General features: G+C 42.5%; 1 protein-coding gene across 4 annotated transcripts; it reads left to right on the top strand.

Moving 5' to 3' along the window:
* Positions 1–343: 343 nt before the first annotated feature.
* Positions 344–14,652, top strand: mtmr12 (myotubularin related protein 12). Of its 4 annotated transcripts, none has more exons than XM_079482029.1 (16): positions 344–829; positions 2,514–2,571; positions 2,952–3,091; positions 3,989–4,061; positions 4,171–4,307; positions 4,404–4,491; positions 5,037–5,160; positions 5,509–5,578; positions 5,673–5,770; positions 6,106–6,230; positions 6,330–6,408; positions 6,587–6,657; positions 10,298–10,467; positions 10,895–11,071; positions 11,972–12,112; positions 12,258–14,652. In XM_079482029.1, exons 1-16 carry the CDS (start codon positions 761–763, stop codon positions 12,843–12,845), a joined length of 2,208 nt encoding a protein of 735 aa, XP_079338155.1. In that variant the 5' UTR covers positions 344–760; the 3' UTR covers positions 12,846–14,652. The 4 variants fall into 4 exon arrangements, with proteins under 4 accessions (XP_079338155.1, XP_079338156.1, XP_079338154.1 ...); XM_079482030.1 differs by having other exon boundaries at positions 546–829; positions 10,928–11,071; XM_079482028.1 differs by lacking the exon at positions 344–829 and adding an exon at positions 1,331–1,586 and having other exon boundaries at positions 10,928–11,071.
* Positions 14,653–14,748: the final 96 nt, after the last annotated feature.

Here is a 14,748-nt window from a genome sequence, read left to right as displayed (position 1 = left end):
TCTAAAGTTTTTAGTCCGCATAGTTAAGAAAAAAGACAAATGAGACATACGGGTCAAAAGCTCATTTTAGACCAGTGTTTCGATCGCACATCTTTCGTGCGTCTCTTTTAGAAGATCAATTGCAGCTACCGTAATTCAACCTTTAGTTAAGTGCTCCATAACAAACACACAGGCCTTCATTGCACGTCCATTCAAAAGACGACCGCTTATTGGTTTAAAATCGAGGAAGTGAGTGTGGTTGACAGCCGAGTAAACCAATGAACACTAAGCGACTCGAGCCCACAAAGTCAGAAAATGGTCTACTTGTTTATGAAGAACCAATGACGTAGAATGGGCGCGGTTTGCTGTCAGGGCTAATTTCTCTTCAACCAAGGAAATCTAGCGAGAGAGAGAGAGAGAGAGAGAGAGAGAAGAGAGAGAGACGAGAGAGAGAGAGAGAGAGAGAGAGACAAGAGAGAGAGAGAGACAAGAGAGAGAGAGAGAGAGAGAGAGAGACAGAGAGAGAGAAGAGAGAGAGACAAGAGAGAGAGACAAGAGAGAGAGACAAGAGAGAGAGAGAGAGAGAGAGACAAGAGAGAGAGAGACAGAGAGAGAGAGAGAGAGAGAGAGAGAGACAAGAGAGAGAGAGACAGAGAGAGAGAGAGAGAGAGAGACAGAGAGAGAGAGAGAGAGAGAGAGAGAGAGAGCGGGGGTAAAGTTGTGTTTGAGCTCCCGGATTTCCACCTGACTGCCCAGGAGCGGGATACTGGGTGCAGGCAAAATGTTGAGTTTGGGGAGCGCAGGAGCGAAATCTTCTAAACCGTCATTTGTGTCCTATGTTACGCCTGAGGTAAGCGAGACAGATACACCCGTGTTACACGTTTATTGTTTTCAAAACAGTTGGGAGATTTTTAACTGAAACAAGAGTTGAAACAACTCGGACAGTGCACGGGGCGGGGTTATGTCTCTATGAAGTGGACATTGTTGATTTGTTTAAGTTTAGGCAAACAAGGAAATTCGTATTGTTTGTTTTGCGTTCACACGGGAAAATAAACTAATAAGATCACCGCTGGGCTGACGATTGAAATGCAGATTTGCAGAAATATAAAAGTAGACCGGTTGATATATTTCTTAATGAGTTCGCATGATGATCGTTTTTACGTTTATTGTTGCATTACAGCTAATGGTTAACGCTATACGGTGTCTTCGCGTGCCGCTGTCATGTGATGTGTGTTCAACTCGTTCTTGGTTGTGTCTAAATGTGCGCGCTTATTTGTTCATTGATAAGAGCCTGATGGAAAATAATTGTGCTCCACTTAGAATAGTTGAATAGTGCTGTGTTGCATTTTGTCGAATGCTAAATCACATTAGCAGGTGAATGAAAACATTATATTGTATTGTTCGGGGCTTTTACAAACATTGCAAAAGCATAAACTATCCCATTATTCCAGTCTGTATGAGGTAGAAGTGGTCTAATGTGGGGAGCGTTTCCTGTTCTGAAGCTCGGATCTCACAGCATTCCTCAGTCTTATTGTTCCTGGCTAAATATCACTTTTACACGACTCGTTGGAATGCTTGGTTCTGATTGGCCAGGCGCGACTTTGCAGGTTCGTTATTCCCAGATAACAACCTCTCAAAACTAATAACACACGGTAACCCGGATGCAGCAATTAGGTTTTTTGACAAATTAAATATAAATATGTCTTTAAATAACATGACATTATATTTACAATTTATTAAACCTAATTGCCTGTTTGTGACATTTGAACGTTGTTTCTTACCTTTAAACCGAAAGTAAACAGCTTTTCCTCACGGTCTGCATTCTGTAAAAATGAGATAACAAAATATTTTAAAATTCAAATTTCATGTCTATTTTTTTCTCATGTGGCAAGTGGACATGTAATAAGCGGCAACACTGACACTTCGTGTCGGGGGCGGATCACACTGTCATGGCTTATTTCTGCCATAACAACCGACTGCCTGTACATTATCACTTACAGAAACACCCACTGTGATATATTTTGTTGTTCTTCTTTCGCGCATATTGGTTTCAAAACGTTTAGAATAGCTTTTTTTCCCAGGAAGTCAACAGGGAAGGAGTGTCCCAATTTCCAAAATGCATGGGACCTCTTATGAAGTAACGGTTGTTCATGGTAGCAAGGACGTTTAATGCCTTCCTTTTTTATTAATCTTGTGTGTTTAGATAAAAAATTCAATAAACTGTAATTCTTGTTTTCACCTTACCCTTGGTTTACAAATTATGTTTGTTTTGTACTTTTAGGAAGTACTATAACTTACAAGGGACATAATCAGATCAGTTCTCATATAAGATTCAACATTATAAAGTTATTGTAATGGCTGTAAGAGGATTTTGGTGTTTCATATCTGTTTCCAGCAACGGTTAGCAGATGTCGTTTCAATTCATGAAATGTGACGTGATGTGTTTGACATTAGATGCCTGGTTAATCCTGTAATACTTAATTCATAACATGTACAGTTGTATAGCAGAGTTTTGTGACTTTTATTTTCTTAAGGAAATAAAATTGGAGAAAGAGCCACTAAAAAAAGAGAAACATCCTGATTTGCTACCAGGTAAGACATTCATTGCATAATGTTTTGCTATTTATGAATTTTCTTGTATAACCTGAACGTCATTCAGTTTGTGTTACCGTCCTCATGCATTGTTGCGGAATGCATTGTTAACTTCAAGTTATTCTTCATTGTTGTCATTAAGTCTAAATGATGGTTTGGCTGTTTAAATCCACCATGGGTGTAGTTTTATGTTTAGTCATAGATCTTTAGGTCACACTGTGGATTAGAGAGATCACATTTAGTGTAATTACAACCTGTGGTATTTCAGATCCTTAAACACTTCACCATAGTCCACTGACCATATTTCCTTATGCACACAACAACTAGAACCACAAACTTTTTATTTTATTTGTGTAAGCATATTTTTAATTCTGTGGCAGGAGAAGTGGTGTTTTGCAGTGCCAATCCCATCCTCAAATACACTCAAGATGACCTCTCCCAGCGTGGCGTCTTTGGCACGTTGTTCTGCACCAATTTTCGTGTTACTTTCATTAGCGATGAGATGTCACTGGAGGAGACCGTAAGTCCATGTGACTTTGTTCATAACACACATCGGGTTGGTTTCTCGTACAGGGCCTGTATGACTTTCTTTCTTCTGCAGAACACAAAATTATTTTGAAGAATGTTGTTAACCGGCACCCATTGACTTGCATTGGTTTTGTGTCTATACAATAGAAGTGAATGGGGGCTGGCGCTGTTCGGCTACCAACTTTCTTGAAAATATCTTTTGTGTTCTGCGGAAGAAAGTCATACAGGTTCGAAATGACAAAAGGGTGGGTAAATGATGATAGTATTTTCATTTTTGGGTGAACTGTCCCTTAAAATCCACAAAAAATGAATCCTGGAGCTGTTGCCACAGAGCATGCACAAAGACATGGCATGAGGAACTGTTCTGCCCGAGTGCTCTCGCTTTGGCTGCTATTTCAGGAACTTGTGTGTTTGACTCAGTGGCAGTGAAATTCTGGTGGGACTTCGAGCAGGTTCATATGGGGAAATCATCTCTGTCTTCATATCAGTATTTGTTTTAGCCATGTAGACGTCATTGAGCTTTTGTCAGCATCTTAAAATGATGCAAAACTGTTTGGCAGCTGAAGGTTTAAACTTTAATGTTGGTTGATATTTGAGGTTCAGTGTGGCGCTTTTAGACTTGTATTTCACAGTTAATTTCACACACATATATTGTGTGAAAGTTTAAATAAAGCACACTGAGAAAGGCAACAGAAAGTGGCTGGCCTGTGTTAACCGTGTTAAAATACAATACTGATACGCAGCATTGGTTGCTTTCTAAAATGAATATCGACATTGTTATAAGTAAGTGTTGTTTACATCACATAAACGTGAAGTGCGACATGATTTCTTATATTGTCTGTAACATCCACTCAATGCTGTTGCATCACCTGGTGCCTCTTTGTTCCAGGCCAGGAACTTCAAGAACAAACTCTATCGTGAACATGACGTTACATTAACGTGTGTGGATCACATCTATGGTGGTAATAATGTTTCCTTTTTGTTATAAATGGATGGGTGAGAAACCATTAAAGATATATTGAAATAGTTTTTTGTTTGTTTATTTCTGTGAAATGATTTATTTCTTCTAAGTATACGATGAAAAGAGGAAGTTGATAACAGGAGGCCTCGTGAAGAACAAATACCCGTCTAAAATGATCATTCACTGTAAAGATCTGCAAGTGTTTCAGTTCTGTTTAACATACACCAAGGAGGAAGACGCCAAGAAGGTAATATGTTTGGCCTCAGAAACTAAGGTAATGTATGTGTACAGCATAGTATGAAGGTAACACTGCCTCGTCTTTTGTGTTTCTTTGTTTTGTTAGATCTTTCATGGTATTGCACATCATTGTTTGGAGGAGAAATCCCTGAAGTGTCTCTTTGCTTTTTCCTATGAGGGAACAACAAGCCCAGGTACTCATTTCCACTGTCCTAGATCTATTAGATGTTTTTATTCTACATTTCATTTTTTACAAGATTATTAAATGAAGATGATTTTAATAGGTGATATTCTACCTGTATGCTTTTAGTCGTCATGTTGCCTCTGAAATGCCAGCCTACATCTTGTAGCTCAACTGGTAGAGCTAGCATTAGCATAGCAAAATATTGTGAGTTGGATTTTCAAGGAAAACACATACTGAAATGTAGTATGATAAAATATTATCTTAATCGGAAGTATTTTCTTATTCATGTAATGTACTGTAGAACATGACATCTATTTAATATGTTGAGACTTCAGAAAAGGACAGATTTAAGACTTTATAGAAATTAATTGAATTTAGACTACACCGGATGTGACGCGACAAGATAAAACCCATTATAATTTTAAAATACTGGATGCGGTTTAGACACAGGTTCCATGTCACATCCAGCCATATACTATAGTATATCATATTCCACCTGAACAACGACTATGGAACAACAACTGATGTCATTTGTACCAACTGGTGGTTTTGCAGACATGCAGAGGAAACACGACACAATTATGTTCGACTCACCAGAGGACTGGACCAAGGAGATGAAACGGACCAAAACTAAATGTAGATTGGTCACTGAAAATGATAACTTTGATCTCTCTCAGAAGTAAGTTCTGCTGCTGTTATTTGAAAGTTTTGCCACCATCTCTAATTCATCAGCTACTGAATCAGATAAATTAACAATTAATCTCAAGACATAGCATTTAAGTCATTGGAAGTTAACATAAATTGTTATATGCAACAAGTTTTATATGAAAGATAGTCCAATACCGCCGCTGCTTAACATGGCAAGTCTGTTATCAATCAATCAAACAAAATGATTGTTAAAAATACTTTCATAAATCATATCTTAGCCAAAATGGTCTTTGTTATATCAATACAGAGATACATCATTGTTGATTTATGTGTAATAAATGTATCCAAAAAATGAAATGAATGTTCTCATGGTCCTCAGGTTACCAAAGTACTTTGTCATTCCATCAGTTATAGAGGATTTGTCCTGCCACCAAGGAAAGGGATTACCAGTGAGTTTTATTTTAAATGATGCTTTTTCAATTCTTTTTTTACTGGTTTTTCCTTTGCTTTACTAAATCTAAGGATTGTTATTTTTGTTTTAAGATCTGGTGCTGGTCTCATCACAGTGGCTGTGCCCTGTTCAAAGCATCTTTCCTGCCTGTGGCACAGGAAGATGGGGATTTCCAAAAGCACTTGGATACGTAAATAAATGCACTGTTTTTTGACCCACATTCGGAAATAAGCCACACTGGCGCAGCATCCTCTTATTTCAGTGAAGTGAAAGAAATCTCTCTAGTCACAAACCGTTTGTGGGCGTTCATGGACACAATCAAGGGCACGGTTTTTATTAGGGAATAGCGTGACAGTTTGTTATCTTGTAATGGTTGTACCTCTGTGTTTCCCCATTTCTATTTAAATGAAATAATCAAATGGTAAAAGAACATTGTGTCCATAGGAAAAATGTTGATGTGGCTTATCTTCTGTCAACAGTAGTTTTACATTCAAGAATTTCTCTGTGGCTTTTTTTCTGTTGCAGAATGATAAATGCAGTAGCACATAATTATCTGTATTCTGTAAAAACAGAAGATCTCACAGAATCCCTTCCTACTTTACAAGACATCCAACAGTCATATAACAAGTTCAAACAGTTCTTTCTTATAGGTGAGTCACAGAATAAACTTTCACAATAAACTCTATATTCATATAAAAAACTAAATTAAAGGGTAGCTTGTATTTGAAATCACATTTTTGTTTTTGTAGATAATGCAACAGAGTTTTGGTTGTCAGATGTGAAGTGGTTCTCTTCCATTGAAAGCTCAGGTTGGCTAGACATCATCAGGTCAGTTTTCATTCCTAAAATTCCTCCTTACATAGTTCCCACAGTCATAAGTAGAACCACAGTGATTGTATCCAGTGAATCGGTTCATCTGAATAATCACACTGATTGGAAATCTTATGAAAATGTGAGAACTCTAGTATCTACGTTCCTGAAAATATACTGTTAATGTTCTTAACAGACAATGTCTTCAGAAAGCAGTAGAGGTGGTTGAATGTCTTGAGAAACACAACACAAATGTTCTCATAACAGGTAACAGTTTCATGTTTTTCTTTCCTATGTTAAATGTATACAAAAATATGAAATATATAGATATATATATCCATCCATCCATTTTCTACGCTTATCCGGGGCCGGGTCGCGGGGGCAGCAGTCTAAGCAGAGATGCCCAGACATCCCTCACCCTAGACACTTCCTCTAGCTCTTCCGGGGGGACACCGAGGCGTTCCCAGGCCAGCCGGGAGACATAGTCCCACCAGCGTGTCCTAGGTCTTCCCCGGGGTCTCCTCCCGGTCGGACGGGCCCGGAGCACCTTCCGGGGAAGGCGTCCAGTAGGCATCCGTAACGGATGCCCAAGCCACCTCAGCTGACCCCTCTCGATGTGGAGGAGCAGCGGCTCTACTCCGAGCTCCTCCCGGGTGACCGAGCTTCTCACCCTATCTCTGAGGGATCGCCCAGCCACCCTGCGGAGGCAGCCGCCTGTATCCGGGATCTTGTCCTTTCGGTCATGACCCAAAGCTCATGACCATAGGTGAGAGTAGGAACGTAGATTGACCGGTAAATTGAGAGCTTCGCCTTGTGGCTCAGCTCTTTCTTCACCACGACGCCGCATTACTGCAGAAGCTGCACCGATCCGTCTGTCAATCTCCCGTTCCATCCTTCCCTCACTTGTGAACAAGACCCCGAGATACTTAAACTCCTCCACTTGAGGAAGGAACTCTCCACCAACCTGGAGTGGGCAAGCCACCCTTTTCCGACTGAGGACCATGGCCTCGGATTTGGAGGAACTGATTTTCATTCCAGCCGCTTCACACTCTGCTGTAAACCGTCCCAGTGCATGCTGAAGGTCCTGGTTTGAAGGGGCCAACACGACAACATCATCCGCAAATAGCAGAGACGAGATCGTGTCGTCCCCAAACCTGACACCCTCCGGCCCCTGGCTGCGCCCAGAAATTCTGTCCATAAAAATTACGAACAGAACCGGTGACAAAGGGCAGCCCTGCCGGAGTCCGACATGCACTGGGAACAAGTCCGACTTACTGCCGGCAATGCGAACCAAGCTCCTGCTTCGGCCGTACAGGGACCTGACAGCCCTTAGCAAAGGACCACAAACCCCATACTCCCGAAGCACCCTCCACAGGATCCCACGAGGGACACAGTCGAATGCCTTCTCCAAATCCACAAAACACATGTGGATTGGTTGAGCAAACTCCCATGAACCCTCCAGCACTCTGTAGAGGGTGTAGAGCTGGTCCAGCGTTCCATGGCCTGGACGAAAACCACACTGTTCCTCCTGAATCAGAGGTTCTACTATCGGCCGTATTCTCCTCTCCAGTACCCTGGCATAGACTTTCCCGGGAAGGCTGAGAAGTGTGTTCCCCCTGTAGTTGGAACACACCCTCCGGTCCCCCTTCTTAAGAAGAGGGACCACCACCCCGGTCTGCCATCCCAGAGGCACTGTCCCCGACCGCCACGCGATGCTGCAGAGGCGTATCAGCCAAGACAGCCCCACAACATCCAGAGACTTGAGGTACTCAGGTCAGACTTGAGGTACGAATCTCATCCACCCCCGGTGCCTTGCCACTGAGGAGTTTCTTGACTACCTCAGTGACTTCGGCTTGGGTGATGGACGAGTCCACCTCTGAGCCCTCAGCTTCTGCTTCCTCAATGGAGGACGTGACGGTGGGATTGAGGAGATCCTCGAAGTACTCCTTCCACCGTCCGACGACATCCCCAGTTGAGGTCAACAGCCTCCCACCTCCACTGTAAACAGCGTTGGTAGGGCACTGTTTCCCTCTCCTGAGGCGCCGGACGGTTTGCCAGAATCTCTTCGAGGCCAGTCGATAGTCCTTCTCCATGGCCTCACCAAACTCCTCCCAGGCTCGAGTTTTTGCCTCCACAACCACCCGGGCAGCAGTCCTCTTGGCCTACCGGTACCTGTCAGCTGCCTCAGGAGTCCCACAAGCCAACCAGGCCCGATAAGACTCCTTCTTCAGCTTGACGGTTTCCCTTACTTCCGGTGTCCACCACCAGGTTCGGGGATTCCCGCCTCGACAGGCACCGGAGACTTTACGGCCACAGCTCCGAGTTGCCGCTTCGACAATGGAGGCGGAGAACATGGTCCACTCGGACTCAATGTCTCCAGCCTCCCTCGGGATCTGCTTGAAGCTCTGCCGGAGGTGGGAGTTAAAGATCTCTCTGACAGGAGACTCGGCCAGGCGTTCCCAGCAGACCCTTACAGTACGTTTGGGTCTGCCGAGTCTGTCCAGCTTCCTCTCCTGCCATCGGATCCAACTCACCACCAGGTGGTGATCAGTTGACAGCTCTGCCCCTCTCTTAACCCAAGTGTCCAAAACATATGGTCGCAGGTCAGATGAAACGACCACAAAGTCGATCATCGACCTGCGGCCTAGGGTGTCCTGGTGCCACGTGCACTGATGGACACCCTTATGCTTGAACATGGTGTTCGTTATAGACAAACTGTGACTAGCACAGAAGTCCAATAACTGAACACCGCTCGGGTTCAGATCAGGGGGGCCGTTCCTCCCAATCACGCCCCTCCAGGTGTCACTGTCGTTGCCGACATGGGCGTTGAAGTCCCCCAGTAGGACGACGGATTCCCCAGTCGGAGTACTTTCCAGCACCCCTCCCAGAGACTCCAAGAAGGTCGGGTACTCTGCACTGCCGTTCGGCCCGTTGGCACAAACAACAGTGAGAGACCTAACCCCAACCAGTAGGCGCAGGGAAACGACCCTCTCGTTCACCGGGGTAAACTCCAACACATGGCGGGAGAGCTGGGGGGCTATAAGCAAACCCACACCAGCCCGCCGCCTCTCACCATGGGCAACTCCAGAGTGATGAAGTGTCCATCCTCTCTCGAGGAGTTTGGTTCCAGAGCCCAAGCCATGCGTAGAGGTGATCCCGACTATCTCTAGTCGGAACCTCTCAACCTCACGCACCATCTCAGGCTCCTACCCCGCCAGCGAGGTGACGTTCCACGTCCCTAGAGCTAGCTTCCGTGTCCAGGGATCGGGCTGTCGAGGCACTCTCCTCCGACTGCCTCCCGATCCACTACGCAACGACCCCCTATGGTCCCTCCCGCACTTGGTGAGCCCACGGGAAGGCGGCCCCACGTCGCTCCTTCGGGCTGAGCCTGGCCGGACCCCGTGGGGAAAGGCCCGGCCACCAGGCGCTCGCATACGAGCACCGACCCCGGGCCTGGCTCCAGGGTGGTGCCCCGGTTGCGCCATACCGGGCGACGTCACGGTCCTTGTTATATTCAACATCATAAGGGGTTTTTGAACCACTCTTAGTCTGACCCGTCGCCTAGGACCTGTTTGCCTTGGGAGACCCTACCAGGGGCTACATATATATATATATATATATATATAAACTAAATGTTTTCATATGAATATTTTAATGAGCAAAATCAGATGGACACATACATAAAACATTTTTAGATTGACCTACTGAAGAGTATAAACACTGGCATATTTAAAACATTTGGTTTCCAAGGGCTGACACTCTCAATATAGGAACTGGGACCAAATTGGAAATCTGTTTAAAAACACTATTTTGCATTTAGTGTTGTAGTGTAATGCAGACATTATACACCCTACATTATAGAGGTTTTGTACTTTTTAAAACTCAATTTTCTCTTTGTTCGTTTCAGAGGAAGAGGGCACAGATCTTTGCTGTCTGATTTCCAGTCTGGCTCAGATAATGCTGGACCCTTATTACAGAACACTCACAGGTTTCCAGAGCCTGGTGCAGAAAGAGTGGGTGGCTGGTTGCCATGCCTTCCTGGATCGATGTAATCACCTCAATCAGAAAGATAAAGATGTAATTATTGCATGTTCACTCTTGACTGTTTCTTTACCAGCTTGGTCAAATGAACAAGTTAGGAGCAACACAACTAAGAATGTCACCGTTTCATTCGAAATAAGACTTGCTTTTTTATCTAGAATTGTAGAGTTATCATTATGTTATCCACTTTCATAGTTTACTTTTTTATTCTTTTAAATAGGCCTACTCTACTCTTTTAGACAACATTACTACGACTGTACATGCTGCATTTCAACGCAGGTCCATTTTGTTTCTCTGAGATGAGTTTTATAGTAGTAGGGTTAGGAAGTTGAGTTTCATTTGGCTTAATACATTGCATCTTAGGTCATTATCAGTCTTATTGAACTTATTGATGAATCATGCATTTTACGCACAAATTTATGCATGCCTACTTTTTAATTTCACTCTTGTTTATATTGCCAAGTGTCAGTCTCCGGTCTTCCTCCTGTTTCTCGAGTGTGTGTGGCAGCTTGTTCAGCAGCAAGGCCCGGCCTTCCAGTTCTCTGAGACTTACCTGACTGTGCTGTCTGACAGCATTCATGTGCCTGTGTTCAGCACTTTCCTCTTCAACTCTGCATATCACAGGGAAAGTTTTATGAAGGTACAACTTTTTGCTCAAAGTTAATTCCAGGGTTGTTATGTCTCGTTCACAGTTAAGCAAGGACTCTTCTGCATTCAGGCCCCTGCAATGTGTAGACAACATAAAAAGCCCTCACATCAGGATAAATCGTGTCTTAGACAGTCTGTGTGACTCGGCTAATGATAAAATTGTAAGACATAGCAGATAATGAACAGCAAGGTTATTATGGTTTACTAAAACTATTAAATGGGGATGGACACTAAATTATCGGCCATATCGGTAATCAATCGGCCATAATCCTCCATTTACTGCCATAGTAGGGAAAATATATACTGGGAGATGAGATTGGTTTCTAACAAATAACTGTCTTTGTGGTTAGTAGAACAGTGTTAAAAATCATGTGAACTAAAAAATATTTACGCTAGTTCAAAATATGAATAACCCTGAAAACAAAATGTGCACCGAAGTATAATTTGCGCTTAAAGAGATGGAAACATTATTTTCTTTCATCATTTACCGCCTACACCCTCAGGTGTGTCTGAAACCCCCAAAAATATATTTTAAAGAATGTTTACATTGAGGTTTAAACCATCCTTTTCAAAATACTTGCTTTTGTGCTTCACAGAAGAAAGCATTACATACAGGTTTGGAATGACATGAGAATGAGTACATTTTCGGGTAAAGGCCTGTGTTTCTCGGTGTGTCTGTGGACATTGCCAACTGTTTAACATATACCATTACATTTTGGCATTCCACCAATATATGAGGCCTCTACAAAAAACAGGCGCCCTATAAAAGAAAACATTCATCCCACTGTAATGTAATCATTGTTCTACATGTGCTCAGAAGTTGGTGGCCGTTGCCTGCTTCGCTCAGTCAGACACGCCTCCCTCCAACTGCCTCTGCTTGATTTCTTGGCAGGTTGAGTCGCCGCTAGCACAAAGCGGCCCTTCAGTGTGGGACTGGTCTCTACAGTTTGACAGCAAGGCCCAGAATTTCTTCCTTAACCCCCTGTACTCCGAGAAAGTGAAACAAACTGTGCGCAAACCTCACAAGCCCAAGGTAAGAGGATGAAATTGTCCCAAACAAATTAATAATATACTTTTTTAATTTAACATTGTTTCTATGATCTGCAGACCATAGGCTATTGAACATTGAGTCGCTTTATTATTATTTTTGCTGATTTTCTTTTTACTTACAATTATAGCACCAAAGACAGTTATCCTTACCCAGCACAGCCTTCAAAACCCCACCCAAGAAAGGCTTTTTTAAAGACGAGGCCGATAGTCTTAAAAAGATTTTACGAGTCAAACGCATCAGTCGCTGGATGGGGTCTCCTGACTCCCCAGTGGCGGCCACCTGGGAGTTCTACGAGGCCTGGCAGCGGCGTCCTCTGGACTATCACAGCCTCCTGCTCCCCTGTCTGGATGGACCGGCTATCCACCTCTGGATGCAGCGCTACCTTCGCTGGATACCTGAGGTGCACATCATGGGCGGTGGATCCGTGGCCATCACAACCAAACTCATGGAACTTCTAGCTCAGGTGCAGGATTTGAAGCGTGTAATAGATCAGAAAGACTCATCGCAAGCTGCTAAACTCGATACTCACACGCACCTTCAGCCCAGGCCGCTGTCGTTCGGCTCGTCGGGGCATATGTCATCTTTTCCTTTCGCTTACAGCCGCAATCGATCCTTCAATCCCATTATTCCTACAGGTCTACTGCAAAGCATTGTGCTAACTGACAACCTTGCCAGTCAGGAGGATGAAGTCAGCCAGTTTGTGAGTTTGGTTTAACAGGGAACATGCTTTTACATCATATAATAAACAATGTTGTTATGATTATTTGGTAAATTTAGGATAAAAGTGGCCTTTTTGAGTCCATATAGTGCTTAAAGTGCCTTTGATGCTAAGCAGATCTTTTTCCTAGATTTTTCCAAATGTGCTGTACTGTATTAAGAGCATTTAAAGCATTACATGAGCCCTATATCTCAATGGAACATCACCTAGTATTTTCCTTTGTTGCCCATCAAAAACAGGAACAGGATGTAGCCCTCCACTTCCAGCTTTTCCACTGTTTTTGAAAAGAAAAAAGCCTTTTCGACAAGTTTTTGCATAGCAAAATGTTACTTTATAAATAACTCAAATGTGTTATGAGTAATTTTACTTGGTTAAGTTGCTCCTTGTTTCTTTTCAGATATATGTATGATAGTACCAGACTCTGGCTGCTACGTACAATTGATGTCTGTCAACTTAAACACTCACATTGTGCAGGTCCAGCTTGTACATAGCAATGCTGAAAGCTTTAAAGTAACTTAACTTCAACATTTCAATGTGCTGTGTCAGTAAGAGATCTGAAAGCATGCAAAAAAGCCACCAACAGGTATATAATTATCACTGCATTCGCCTACTTCTGGTAAGAACAGAATCTTAACCAGACTTGAACTACTGTGGTCCAATGTGATTAAGTGTGTGTATTCTTAACCGTCCAAGTTGTTTCTTTTTGTACTGCCTAGTGGTTATTTGCAGTCCCATACTTAAAGAAACAGGAAGTGTAGAACAATACATGAGATCGGCAGTGTCTCGAAGACTGGAGGTCTATTGTATTCTATGTGCACTTTGTGGCTTTTGTTTGGCTACATAAAAATAAAGCCAAGAAATATAACCAGAGCATTAAGAAAATGGTTTCAGACAGTTTCTTATAAAGCAGGTTGGCCAATGAAAATATGAAGTCATTTTAATTATAGTCATTTCGAAATAAACTATATAGAAATGTCATTGTAGACATTTCATGTCATACTGTATATTTGTACTACTGTCGCAAACAAACAACAGGCACTTCAGTCATGAATGCTGTTGTTTGCTGCCTGGTATTTTTCAGCCTCTGACTGTAATGTATGTAAACTAATGCATGCTTCTTAAAGGGATAGTTCACCCAAGAATGAAAATCCTATCACCATTTACTCGCCCTCTTGTCATTTCAAAGCAGTATGACTTTCATTCTTACACTGAACACAAAAGAAGATATTTTGAAGAATGTTGAAAAGCGAACAACGGCAGTACCCATTCACTGTCCATACAATAGAAGTGAATGGGTACTGCTGTTTGAAATATCTACCTGTCAGACAGGTTTGAAATGGCAAGAGGGTGACTAAATATTAGACAGAATTTAAAATTTGGGTGAACTGTTACTTGAAAGCACTGATAAGAGTTGTTTCCAGGCCATTTTGGCTTGTTTACACCTCATACCTTTGTACCTGTTTTGTACTGCTGCTCTTTGCTAGTCCGTCACTGTTATTAGAAAAGTCAGCTGTTTAAACTTCAGCTTGATTCTCTTCCATTCAGCTGTTTCTTGTGCCCGACAGGTACAAACTAGCTGGATAATAAGGTTAACTGTATAATTGCTTTGTATAATTTATGTTGTCAGAGTTTAGTGTTAAAAATATAGAATATGTATACAGGCTTTGCCTTTTTCGGGAACACTGGCTTGCAATTTCCACGTGAGAATAACATTGAATGTTTATTTTTGCACTTGACATATGTAACTTATTTTCCTCTCGAAATATTATTCCTTGTATACAATAAAGGACTCTTTAAGTAAAGGATTTGCAATCATGGTCAATTTTAGTGAGAAGTTAGATAGACGTAAACAACGCTGGTCAAAAAGAACTTATTTTCTTTTGGATGTTACAAATAAGAT

This window comes from Barbatula barbatula (genome assembly GCF_947034865.1).
Source record: "Barbatula barbatula genome assembly, chromosome: 2".
NCBI classification, from domain to species: Eukaryota; Metazoa; Chordata; class Actinopteri; order Cypriniformes; family Nemacheilidae; genus Barbatula; species Barbatula barbatula.
Note: the sequence above shows the minus strand (reverse complement) of the source record. Positions and strands in the feature narration are given on the sequence as shown.

Bases quoted from the DNA above. Each gene is read 5' to 3' on its own strand.
- mtmr12 (XM_079482027.1), top strand. From the start codon at position 1,455: ATGTGGGGAGCGTTTCCTGTTCTGAAGCTCGGATCTCACAGCATTCCT. The intron at 5,771-6,105 runs GTAAATAAATGC...TTTCTGTTGCAG, and splicing joins TTCCAAAAGCACTTGGATAC to AATGATAAATGCAGTAGCAC. The intron at 10,468-10,894 runs GTAATTATTGCA...TATATTGCCAAG, and splicing joins TCAATCAGAAAGATAAAGAT to TGTCAGTCTCCGGTCTTCCT.